The 13,209-nt window shown below is 50.4% G+C and overlaps 1 protein-coding gene across 2 annotated transcripts in view; it reads left to right on the top strand.

The window, feature by feature from the left end:
• The window catches only part of Myo18b (myosin XVIIIB), a 209,404-nt gene that overhangs the window by 10,008 nt on the left and 186,187 nt on the right, over window positions 1-13,209 (top strand). For both annotated transcript variants that reach the window (XM_029533813.1, XM_029533814.1), the window contains exons 2-5: window positions 6,292-6,449; window positions 7,697-7,855; window positions 10,666-12,027; window positions 12,370-12,436. In XM_029533813.1, the coding sequence (XP_029389673.1) occupies window positions 6,411-6,449; window positions 7,697-7,855; window positions 10,666-12,027; window positions 12,370-12,436 (1,627 nt within the window). In that variant the 5' untranslated portion in view covers window positions 6,292-6,410. The remainder of the gene's footprint in view (window positions 1-6,291; window positions 6,450-7,696; window positions 7,856-10,665; window positions 12,028-12,369; window positions 12,437-13,209) is intronic.

Genomic DNA, 13,209 nt, shown 5'->3' with positions numbered 1-13,209 from the left:
GTGTGTGTCTGTGTGTACTTGTGTATGCCTGTATGTGTGTGTGCCTGTGTGTGAGTGTAATTTGTGTACCTGTGTGTGCTTGTGTGTGCCTGTATGTGTGTGTGCCTGTGTGTACTTGTGTGTGACTGTGCTTGTGTATGCCTATGTGTACTTGTGTGTGCGTGTATGTGAGTATGTGTGCTTGTGTGAATTTGTGTGCCTATATGTTTATGTGTGCTTGTGTGTGCCTGAGTACTTGCTTGTGTGTGTCTGTGTATGCTTCTCTGTGTGAATATGTATGCTTGTGTGTAAGTTTGTGTGCCGGTGTGTGAGTGTGATTTTGTGTACCTGTGTGCTTATGTGTGCCTATGTGTGTGTGTATGCCTGTGTGCTTGCTTGTGTGTGTCTGTGTGTGCTTCTGTGTGTGAGTGTGTGTACTTGCTTGTGTGTGCCTGTGTGTGAGTGTATGTGAGTTTGTGTGCCTGTGTGAGTTTGTGTGCCTGTGTGCTTGCTTGTGTATGTGAGTGTGTGTTTCTGTGTGTGAGTGTGTGTGCTTATGCTTTTACATGTGCACGTGCACGTGGACTCGACTGCACAGGAGCTTGTCCTGGGGAGGGTGGGAGGGCTCTGAAAGAACATAGTTCTAAGGTCAGGCCCAGGCCATGTTCCCCCACCCAGGGGCCTCCCCGAAGCCCTGTGACTGTTTCTTCCTCTGGGACTCCATGGGAACATCCATTTCCTTGTCAGCCACAGAGTGTGTGTGTGTGTGTGTGTGTGTGTGTGTGTGTGTGTGTGTGAGAGAGAGAGAGAGAGAGAAGCTTATTCTCTTTTTTATTTATTTATTTTATTATTATCTATTTATTTATTTTTAGAATTTATTTATTTATTTTATGGATATGAGTACACTGTAGCTGTGTTCAGATACACCAGAAGAGGGCATCAGATCCCATTACAGATGATTGTGAGCATTGCAGTCAGTGTTCTTAACCGTTGAGCCATCTCTCCAAACCTTCAGTACTCTCTGAACAAACGTCTGTAATTCACAGAGCTGAAAAAAGATGGGACTTCAGATTGTGGCCCAAGTGAAAAGTCAAAAAAACACAAAACCTCCCGGAATGGAAGAAGATAAAGATCTCCAGGACACATGAGCATATATACCTCTAGCTTCACTCCTTTCTATATACATGTGTGATTTTATGTATCAGCATAAAGTACAGGATCCAGGAATAAGACCAGATGTGGGCTGTCTTTCTGGGCCTTCTGCATGTAGAGCTCCACCTGTGTTCATCCCTTCTTCTGTCCTCATGCATGTATGCACACAGCTGCCCTGTGTCCGTGGACCACGTTTCTTGCCTCATTCCTCACGGGTGGGGTCTGGAACTAGAGTAGTAGTGAGCCTGAGGATGCTAACAGGTCTGATCTGTAGATGTGAATCTCAGGCCACATTTCCAAGAGAAACATGACCGGCTGGTATTGTACTTCTTTAGTGTTTAGAGGACCCTCTACCCCCGGTTCCCGTAGACGCTGTACATTCCCACCATCTTAGCTGAAGCCTGATTTCCCTAAAGCCAAATACCTCATCTTTTATTTTTTAATTAAACAAATTTTTATATAATACATTTGATCATATTTCCATCCCAGATCCTCCCTGCCTCCCATGCCAGTCTCCCTTTTGTCCCCTCTCTCAAAACAAACAAACAAAAAACAAATAATCTACAACAAAAATTGACAATGCCCCAAATGTTGGATATCAAAACAAAGACAGGTCCAATAAGACAAAAAGAAATAAAAGGAAAAAAAAAAGAAAAGAAAAAAGAAAGAAAAAGAAAAGCAACATGAAACAAATCAACAAAAATTCATTGAGTTCCTTTGGTCTTGGCCAACTACTCTTGGGCATGGGACCTGTCCTGTTTGTTGTCTTAGAGTTTCATTGCTATAAAGAGACATCATGACCAAGGCAACTCTGATAAAGACATTTAACTGGGGCTGGCTTACAATTTCAGAAGTTTAGTCCATTATCATAATGGTGGGAAGCATGGCAGCATCCAGGCTGATATAGTGCTAGAGAAGGAATTGAGAGTTCTACATTTTGATCTGAAGGCAGCAGGAGACTGGGAGCCACTCTGGGCATAGCCTGAGCACAGGAGGCCTCAAAACAGTGACCTCCACAGTGACACACTTCCTCTAAGAAGGCCACACCTCCTAAAAGTGCCACTCCCTGGCCCAAGCATATACAAACCGTCACAGGGTCTCTGTTAGTCCTATCTACTGCAAGAGGAAGCCTCGCCGATGATGGCCAAGCAAGGTGGTTTATATCTTGCAGGCAGGTCACCACCATAGCTCTCAGGGTTTATAGCTGGGTCATATTGACGAGTGGCTTTCACCTCTGGTAGCATACAGAATCCTTTCCGGTACCATGAACTCTAGTCAGTAGGGAACAAAGCTTCTAGGTGGACACCAGTTTGACTTCTCCATGTTTGATGATGTGGATGTTTTCTTAGCAAGAGGGTCTAAACCACCAGATTGTCGAGGGCAGCCAATATCCTGGACAACAACCTGCGATGTTTGGGGGTTTCCATGGGAAACAACTCAACTAGATATAACTCATTCCTGGAAATGGAGGCTTTACTGGGTAGCATAAAATGTCTACTTGGGGCATTGTCTACCCCATATGTCATGACTCTGTTTAGATTCCTTTCATATATGTATATATTTTAGGAAGACTCTATAGCTGTGGGTTCCCATATGGTTTTTCAAATGGCCTTTGGTGTTAGTCAGCCCTCCCCTTATTTCCTCCTTCACTCTGCCCCCCCATCCATCTTTCTCTCTATCTAACCCTTCCCTTTTCCTCTTTCCTACTCTCCTCACCACACTGTATTCTATTTTCCCTTCCTTGGAAGATCCTTTCCTTGCCTCCTTCTCAACCTTCCTAATGTGTGACCCTTTAATACAGCTCCTTGTGTTGTGACAACTCCCCGCAACCATAAAATTGTTTTGTTGTTACTTCGTAACTGTAATTTTACTACTGTTGTGAATTATACATATATGATATGCTGGATGTATTTCCATTGTTACAAACTGGCCCAAAGGGGTCATGACCCACAAATTGAGACAATGTATCATCAGGAAGGTTGAGAAACATTGTCATAAACCATGGCTACTAGGTTGCCAACCTCTGTGGTTATTTGGATTGTAGTGGGCATCTGAATACTGAAAATCTAGCATCCATACATGAGAGGACACATAAAATATTAGTCTTCTTAGGTCTGGGTTACTTCACTCAGGATGATTTTTTTTAGCTTCATCCATTTACTTACAAATTTCTGTTTCATTTTTCCTAACAGCTGAATTATATTTTATTGTGTGAATGTGCTACATTTTAATCATCTGTTTATTACTTGACGGACATCTAGGCTGTTTCCAATTTCTGGCTATTGTGAACAGAGCAGCAGTGAAGATGATTGAGCAAGTGTCTCTGTGGGAGGATGAAGTATCCTTTGGGTTTGTGCCCAAGAGTGGTATAGTTGGGTCTTAAGGTGGATTGCTTCCTGAGGAAATACCACAAAGATTTCCATAGCGTCTGTACAAGTTCGGACTCCCACTAGCAACGAATGAGTGTCCCCTGTCCCCATACCCTCCTCAGCATGAGTGGCTACTTGTTTTATTGATCTTGGCAATTCTGACTGGTGAAAGATGGAATCTCAAAGTAGTTTTATTTGTTTTTCCTTGATGACTAAGGATGTTGGATATCTCTTTAACTGTTTCTCAGTCGTTCACATTTCGTCTTTCGAGAATTTTGCTTAGTTCTGTTCCTCATTTTTTATCGAGTTATTTGTTTTCTTGATATTAGGTTTTGTGGTGTTGTTGTTGCTTATTATATTTTGGATATAAGCCCTCTATTAAGTGTGTAGTTGGTAAAAGCCTTTTCCCATTCTGTAGCCTGCCACTTTGCCCGAATGACGGTGTCCTTTGCCTTACAAGATCTTGTCAGCTTCGTGAGGTCCCATTTATTAACTGTTGATCTTAGTGCCTATGCTAATGGTATTCTGTTCAGAAAGTCTTTCCTGTGTCTATGGGTTCAGGATTATTCCCCACTTTCCTTTCTGTCAGACTCAGTGTATCAGCCTTATGTTGAGGTCCTTGATCCATCTGGAGTTGGACTTGGTACGGGATGGTAAGTATGGCTCTATTTGCCTCCTTCTGTGTGCAGACATCCCATTTCACCAGCGTTTATTGAAGACACTGTCTATTTTCTAGTGTGCATGTTTTGACTCTGTGTCAAAATTCAGGTGTCCATAGGTGTGTGGACTTATGCCCAAGTCTTTAGTTTGAGTCTATTGATCATTGATCAGCATGCCTGCCTCTGTGTCGGTGCCGTGATGTTTTTATTAGTACAGTTCTGCAGTTCAGCTTGAGACTGGGGATGCTGAGCCCCCCCCTCCCCCCCGCCAGCAGCTCTTGTGATATTCAGGATGGTTTTAGCTGTCCTGGGTTTCAATATAAAGCTGAAGATTGTGATGTGTGTGTATGTGTGTGTGTGTGTGTGTGTGTGTGTAAAATTGTGTTGGGATTTTGATGCAAATGATTGTAGGGTTGTGGGGGGGGGTTGTCCTATGTCTGCTCAACCAGAGGGTGTGATCGCTCCAGGAGGCAGGACTTGAGAAGTTGACTGTGCATACCCTACAACTTTGCCGGTTGGTTCTTGGTTGGAGGGAAGCCTTGGGACACCGCTTGGGATGTGGGGGAAGCACAGTCTGAGGTGGGGGGGACACAGAGCTAGCTCAGGGGTCCATGGGCTTGCAAAGAGGCCCGGGCCATCTGGTTCTCAGGCTCTCAAACATCCTGGTGCCACTGGGAGCCGAGGAAAAGCTGAGAATGGAGTGCCCCCCCCCAGGCTGGATCTAGCCTGGGGACAGGAGGAAAGGGGAGAGCTCTGGTTGGTCCCTTGGGGAGAGAGTCCTTGGCTTGATGTCGGCTTGGTTTTGGTGGCAGCTGTGACTGGGGGCACAGAGAGGCCTTCTACGGGAGATTAGACAGCGGCTCTGTAGGCAAAGGCCTTCTCCATGGCTCTCCATGGTAGATCCCAGTGAAAAGAAGCAGCGCAGGCTTTTAAGACATTTATTATCATGGCAGAAAGTTGATGAGTAAAACCGTACCCCACTTCTCAGGGTGGGCCTGAGATTAAATGCCTTTTGCAGGAAGGAGTGTCTGGGAAGGAAAGCTTATTAGCTGAGTCTTCAGGCCTTTAGGTACCTCATTAAAATGGAGATCTGTCTTGAGCCTACGTGACTACAAGTCATGTCCTCTATGTGTGGAGGGGTTTGGGCCATTGCCCTTATGTGAATGATGGCCACAAATCTATGGAGGGCTGCGGCTAGTGAGAGGGGCCTGGTGCCAGGAATCAGGCAAAATGCCTACCATCCCTTTAGGGTCATCAGGGCTTCTAGCCTTAGTTCAACTGGGAACCAGGCTGTCTTTCACAGTCCCACAAATGACCATCTTCATGGTTCTGTGGGGTGGATTTCACACATTTGTGTCAGGATAATCTGTACTGTCTTAGTCAGGGTTTCTATTCTGCACAAAACATCATGACAAACAAAACAAGTTGGAGAGGAATGAGTTTATTCAGCTTACACTTCCACATTGCTGTTCATCACCAAAGGAAGTCAGGACTGGAACTCAAGCAGGGCAGGAACTTGGAGGCAGGAGCTGATGCAGAGGCCATGGAGGGGCGCTGCTGACTGGCTTGCTTCCCATGGCTTGCTCAGCTTGCTTTCTTATAGAACCCAGGACCACCAGCTCAGGGATGGCACCACCCACAACAGACTAGGACCTCCCCCCTTGATCACTAACTGAGAAAATGCCTTACAGCTGGATCTCACAGAGGCATTTCCTCAAGGGAAGATCCTTTCTCTGTGATAACTCCAGCCTGTGTCAAGATGACACACAAAACCAGCCAGTACATGTGCATCCATTCCAGAAAGTTCCTTTTCATGTTGCTTAGGTAGGCATTGCCTTTGTGCAAGTGCCTTGGAGCGACACTCAAAAGACCATGTATGTGTTTCCCGAGATGCGACTTTACGGCACAGGGTCAAGAGGGGGAGAACCTCACACACTGTCCACTCTGCGACTGGCAGCCTTACGGCTGGCCCACCATCATGGGAATGGATGACGGTCTCAGCAGAGGATGGAGTAGCATCATTTCATTCATGATGTGGTGGGAGCAGAGCCGAGCCGGGTGCTAACCAGTCTCTCTCTCTCTCTCTCTCTCTCTCTCTCTCTCTCTCCTCTCTCTCTCTCTCTCCCATTCAGTGTTGTCTGGCTTGTGTCCACTCACCTCATTGCTGTCCATGCGTCTGTAAGGCTTCACTCCCGGACAGGAGCACTCAGAAGCACAACCTCATCGTCCGAGTCCAGCTACCTGTGTCACCATGGCTATTTCGTCACGCCTTGCCCTGTGGGAGCAGAAGGAAAGTGGTGTTTTAGGGGGCGGTGGTCACAGGGCCAGACGCTACCCTGGCAAGAGAGGCCGTGGTCTGGGTGGCCCAATTCACACCCACACGCACCTCAGGCAGGGAATGATGGTCTTCTGTCTCTATGCCTGCCCAGTCTCAATCTGCTGACTCCTTCCCATCCCTTCGTAGGAGGCTGGGAAAGGGGGTAGTGCGGCTGCCCTATCTATAGTCCACGGCAGCCTGATGAGGGCTGAGGCAGGGGGAGGAGAGAGTGGAGGGGGTGTAGAGGTGGACTGTTGGCTGCCGGTCCAGTGCTAGAGGGTTTCCGTGAATCTACCTCTGGTCACCACAGAAACCTGGACAAGGGCTCTGACCTAACTGGCTACACTTCCTTCCCATTGATATATTCCATAGGATTCCTTAAGGGCTCCTTGGTCTCTGATAACCCCTCCCCCTTTCTCCTCTCCTCCTATTCTTTTTCTTCCCTTTGTATAGACACTTTTTTTTTTTTCTGAGACAGGGTTTCTCTGTATAGCCCTGGCTGTCCTGGAAGTCACTTTGTAGACCAGGCTGGCCTTAAACTCAGAAATCCGCCTGCCTCTGCCTCCCGAGTGCTGGGATTAAAGGTGTGCACCACCACCACCCAGCTGTATAGACACTATTATTTAAAAAAAAAAAAAGAATTTTTGTTCATGGTTGGTTCCAGGGATTCAGAACCCACAGCAAGGAAAACGGGTGGCATAGGCCATGGTCAAGGGTCTTCCCAGCCTCTGTGTGGTTCCAGCACACAGGAATAATCTATTATCATACCTCAAATCCCCAGGAGGCTTCTTCAAGAAGCTGGGAGGTACCACGGAGACAAGCTTGGAGTGCAGTGCATCCTGGGAGTATCCCTGTCTTAGGTGGGAAGAACATCTTCTCCTGGGGTTTCTCCAGTGGCCCTTTGGGGCCAGAATCATGAGGGCAGAGGAGCCTGGTGTGCGAGCCACCCCTCCTGACATCTCAGAGGCTGCTCTGAGAGTTGGTTTGGGTTCTTCTCAGGAGGAGACTCTCCAGGCCGAAGCCACCTCTCCCGTGCAACCTCTAACATCCACACTGGTCCTTTCTGTCCCCACACCTCCTGGCCTCCTGGTGTCCCTCAGAGCCTTTCTGCTTTTCTCTCATGCCTTTCCCCTCGGATCCCCCCGGGTATCACACACCATCTGGGGGGAGCCGTAGCCCTGCAGGCTCACTCTCGCTTCTCTCCTCGGTTCCACACACAGATTCGAGAAGAGGACAAGAGCCCCCCTCCATCCTCCCCGCCTCCCTTGTTCTCCATCATCCCTGGGGGCTTCATCAAGCAGCTGGTTCGAGAGACAGAGAAAGAGTCCAAAGAAGCCAGGCGGAGGAAGGAGGCGGCATTCACCTCCCCAGAAGTAGAGGTGAATAGCCGTGTGGGGGCAGGGCAGGGTGGGGTGGGCAGGTGTTGGGCACCTTTGCATTCATATCCTCCATATTGTCCTGAGTCAGTCACTCTATCTTTGTTTCTCTGTCCTGCTGTATTCTTCCACTTGCTCTGTTGCGCTCTTATGCAAACTGAAGAACCCATCTCCAATTGCCCTCGTCTGGAGGGTCTCACATTGCTCTACTTTTCTTAACTCCCCTATAGTTGCTTTTCTTGAGACCACACAGAGCTCATTTAATCACATGACTTATTCAGCTACGAATTTCCAAACAGCAGCAGCTGCCTTCCGCTCAGCTGTGCCCTGAAAGTAGCTCTCACGCTCTGAATTAGTTCCTTGTCCCAGGCCAGCCTGGAACTTCTACTCCAGCCCATTCAGTCTCCCGAGTGGCCGTGGTTATAGGCCTGGCCGCTCGCTTGTCTCTGTTCATTCATTAAAGCGGAAAAGATGCTGCCATGTCCCTTCCTCAGAGAGCCTGATGTTGAAGCATTGGCATCCTTCTGGGTGGAGCACGTGAGCTGCTGGTCCCACACACCACTGTCCTCCAGCTGCAGACCCCTCAGCCCCCTCCAAGACTCTTGGAACATCCACCATCCAACAACTGAAGGATTGATCCCAGCTAGGTTGTAGATCTTGGATGCTTGCTTTATCTGCTATTCCTTCTGATTGGTATAGATCGATGGGCATCATCAGCCAAAACTAGTCCATAGAAGGACCAGTGTCTTTATACCCCTGATTTCATCTAAACCTTTATATGGAGACCTCCAAAGCCTGGGCAGGATACCAAGGCTGGACACCAGGAAGGCAGGCTTGGAGTGCAGTGTATCATGGGAGTATCGATGTGTTAGGAATACAGGGCACTAGCTCCTGCTGCCTCTATACTGCCCTCTTGAGGCAAAGAGAGTGATGGCAGAATTGGGCTGAGAGGACGAGGGATTATAAAACCAGGTGTTGGCCTAAGTCCGGAGTGTCACCCTGGCTCTTCTTTGCTTTTTCCTCTTCCTTGGCCCATTTACACCACACGTGCTTGCACCTGTTTAATGACAGGGGCTTCCCTGTGTCAGCAAGCCACTCACAACTGACTGGAAGCAGCTGTGGGGACAGCAGTTGGGTCTCATGGAAGAGACCGACAGGGTGGCTGGGCCCTGTGCCTGCTCCTGTCTGACGTGAGGCGTAAACAGAGGCCACGCTTACCCCTCAGATAGGAAGCGGTCCTATAAAATGTTCCTGTCTATCACCAAAGTTCACTTAGTGACCGTGGCCCTGTTTAAAACAGTAATGGGGACAGAAGTCACACCTGCTTCTCGGAGGTGGAGACTGAAGCACAGAGGGGCCAAGACGCTTTCCCCAAGGTCACCAGGCCAGGTAGAGGCAGAGCCAGGCCGCATAAAGCTCTCTTTCTGGGGCTGCCTAGGAGAGCAGGCGGGTATGGCCCAGGAAACAGAGTGGACAGGAGGGGTGGAGAAAGGGCAGGCCTTCTGCCCGTCAGGACCAGCATGATCAAACATGAGGGTGTAGGGAAGGGGTGGGTGGGCCAGACCTACGAGGTATCCAATGTGGCCAGAGAGTGAGGCAAGTGGAGACAGACAGACCCTGAAAAGGCTTGGAGGAACAGAGGGTGTGTTCATGGATTTCCCATAGACTTGGGGTGGCCACCATTGACCTGATCAGTGGCCACCAGTGTCTTGATGAGTTGTAAAAGGACAGCCGTCTGATGGGTGACAGATGACTGGGAGGTTGTATAGAGCGGGCAGTCGGTTTGAGAACCAGGACGGCTGGGGTGGAAGCTGTGCCCCTTCCCCCCATCTCTTCCTCTTCCTCTTGAGATCCCAAAAGAGCTTTTCACACTCAGCTTGCAAAACTCCACACAGCATGCTTCTGTTATTGGAGGGGCCTAAGCTCACAGAAGATAGGAGACAATGGGCCGCAGCTGCCCTATATCGGCACTGAGACGTGAACTCGTATCCCTACTGATGATCTCATCTGGAGGGTTGAGATATGTCTTAGTCAGGGTTTCTATTCCTGCACAAACATCATGACCAAGAAGCAAGTTGGGGAGGAAAGGGTTTATTCAGCTTACACTTCCACATTGCTGTTCATCACCAAGGAAGTCAGGACTGGAACTCAAGCAGGTCAGGAAGCAGGAGCTGATGCAGAGACCGTGGAGGGATGTTACTTACTGGCTTGCTTCTCCTGCCTTGCTCAGCCTGCTCTCTTATAGAACCTAAGACTACCAGCCCAGGGATGGCACCACCCACAAGGGGCCCTCTTATCTACTAACTGAGGAAATGCCTTACTGTTGGATCTCATGGAGGCACTTCCTTAAGGGAAGTTCATCTCTCTGTGATAACTCCAGCGTGTGTCAAGTTGGCACAGAAAACCAGCCAGTACAAGATGGAAATATAACAGATAGATCCACAGCAGCTACTGAGGAATGACCGTGTGCTGGGCCACCACCAGTCCTTATATCCACCCTGCATGGCAGGTCTTTATGATCCTTGTGTTATTGTTAAGAAATTGGCTCAGAGAGGAGAAGGAAGTTACCCAACACCACACAGTGAAAAGAGGCAGAGGTGGCATTGAACCCCCTTCTGCTGGATCCCTGAGTCTACCTTCCCCGCCCCCCTGATTCTGTGGACCCTCAGCCGCTCTCTAGGCTGAAGCTCACTGTCAGGCACAGACCCTGAGGATGTCAGAAGGGCTTGGGTTTCTTTGTGTGGGTGAAACTGGGAATGATCGGCTGTTGGTCAGTCATGCAGCAACTAAGCACCTTGTGGTCTCTCTCCTAGACCCCAGCAGTTCCCACTAACCAAATCAACAAGACCAACAATGTCCCCAAGCCTGGAAGCCAGCAGACTTCCCAGGACAGCTCATCCACCACTCAGAACAGTGCAGACATTCCAGGCAAGGAGCCCCCGGAGGCTGGTGACAAGGACTCCACACCTGTGACCAGCACCAGTGGGGAGAGACCTCAGGAGTCAGGAACACCCGCCAAAAGGACGCTGCCCTTCAAGAGGGGCGTGAGGAGGGGTGATGTGCTGCTGATGGTGGCCAAGCTGGATCCAGAGTTGGCCAAGGCAGAGCAGAAGGTCCAACCTCGTGATGTCCCCGTGGACAAGACCCCAGCTCCACCCAAGGACTCTGGAGGGACAAAGAAAGGGGTGACCACAGGGACTTCCTCTGCCCCCCAGCCCTCTATGCCTGGAAAGATCAGGATTAGGGGTGTTGGGGATACAGGCCAAAGCACAAAGGGTGGGAAATGTCAGGGCACAGAGGGAAAGGGGAGCCAGAACCCCCAGACCACCGGGCAAAAAGAAGGTGAGTCTCAGAGCACAGAGGAGCAGGGGACCAGGTCCCAAGCTCAGGAGGCAGGAAACACGGGGCAACTGGGAACAGCAGAGAAAGAAGGAGGGGGTCCCCCAAAGAAGATGGAAAAAGAGGATGGGCCCAAGGTTGCAGGGGCTGAAGTGAGACCCGTGGATCCCCCAGTACCCCTAAGGAAGTGGGGAGGTTTCTTGGGTCGGAGAAGCAAGTGGGACAGTCCTCAGAGCAAGAACAGAGTAACAGAGTCACATTGTAAGGATGAGAAGACCGGCGACCTGCAAAGCCCAGCGGTAGACAGGAGCTGTGGGCAGCCAGCGGGGCCCACGGGGCAGCCAACGGGGCCCACGGGGCAGCCAGCGGGGCCCACGGGGCAGCCAGCGGGGCCCACGGGGCAGCCAGCGGGGCTCAAGGGACAGCCAGCAGAGCCCAAAGGGCAGCAGCAGGAGGCTCCAGTGAAGACAGAAGGAAAAGTGGGGAGACCTCAGAAAAAGCTGGTGACACCGAAGAAACCCCGAGAGCTCCCTGGGGTGGCAGCGAAGACTCAGAATCCTGAGGGAAGCTGCAAGGCCCCAGATAGAATTCCTACAACGGGGATATCAGCAGAGGCTGCAAAGGGGGACGGCCAGCCTGAGAGCAGGGTGCAGGGAGCCGGGGAGCCCCGTGTGCACACAGAGGAAGAAGTGGATGTGGTGAAGCCTCAGGCAGAAGGTAACTTAGAGTCTGTTGCTGAGATCAGCATGGAAAGGCTTTCTACACAGAGGCCTATGGAGGAGAAGAAGATCCTGCAGGACCCGGACAGAGGGGGCCAGAGCGGAGACTCGGACCAGGTGATGGGCTGTGGGCTGTGGAGCCTGAGGATGGGATAGGGGAGGCTACCGGGTGGGCAGAGGGCTAGCCACAGCCCAGCATTCCCCAGGAGAGTACTCCTGAAGAGCTATGTCCCTAGGCTCCACATGGCCCCTCCCCAGGCAAGACTTCTCCGCCTATTACTACTTAGTGGTTAACGTGTCCCTTGTTACCCACAATTCTCTGCGTCGGCACCATGTGTAGATTCTCAGGCCGTGCCCTGGTGGCTCCTTGAAAGCTCCTGCGGGAGAGGTCAGGGGTCCCTACATCAACCCCGGGGCTGGTGGGTTTTGATGGTTAGGTGACCTTCTTTTTGCTCCCAGGCTTACGAGGATAGATGGTACGAGGCACAGAAAGTCTGGCTGGTGCAGAAGGACGGGTTCACGCTTGGTAAGTGGACGCAGGCTGGCCCGAGGTTTGGGGAGGGGAGTCCCACTCGTTTCTCATGTCTTTCCCAACATCAGCTCTCATCCGGTTTTACTTCATTCTCGAGGCGAGGAGGTAGGGGAGAGGCCGAGATGAGGGTGGAACCAGTAGCTGCTATGGGGTAGTGAGAGTCCCCCCATCCCGAGCCAATTCTTGGTGGCCAGTGGAGACTGAAGGGCGTGTTCTGAGAAGTGATTCTGTGTCCCATTCGTACTGTCTGCCCATGATCACCCTGATCCGACCTAGGGGTGTGGAACAGGTCGGTGGACCTCACCCTCTGAGGGGCCTGCTCTGTGCTAGCCTTTGTCTCAAAAGGGCTTGGGGCAGGGGTTCTCAACGCTGTTCCTTGTGTCCTGGTGACACCCCAACCATACAGTTATTTTCATTGCTACTTCATAACTGTGATTTTGCTACTATTATGAATCATAACGTAAATATCTGTGTTTTCCCGATGGTCTTAGGCGACTCCAGTGGAAAGGGTCATTTGACCCTAAAGGGTGGTGACCCACCCACATGAGAGCCCCCGGCTTAGGGGTAGCAGTTTAGATTCTTTATGTGAATAGAGCCTTTCAGCCTGTCCCAAGTTCAGTCTCCAGCTTCCTGGCCTGGCCCAGAGACTTTCCCCTTCCCTCCTTCCTCTCCCTTCCCCTCTCCTCTCATTTCCTGCCCTGCCTTCCCTTCCCTTCCTTTCTTCTTCCCTCCCCTCCCCTCTCTTGTCCTCCCCTCCCCTCCCCTTC

The sequence above is a fragment of the Mus pahari genome, chromosome 23 (genome assembly GCF_900095145.1).
Source record: "Mus pahari chromosome 23, PAHARI_EIJ_v1.1, whole genome shotgun sequence".
Classification (NCBI taxonomy): Eukaryota; Metazoa; Chordata; class Mammalia; order Rodentia; family Muridae; genus Mus; species Mus pahari.
Note: the sequence above shows the minus strand (reverse complement) of the source record. Positions and strands in the feature narration are given on the sequence as shown.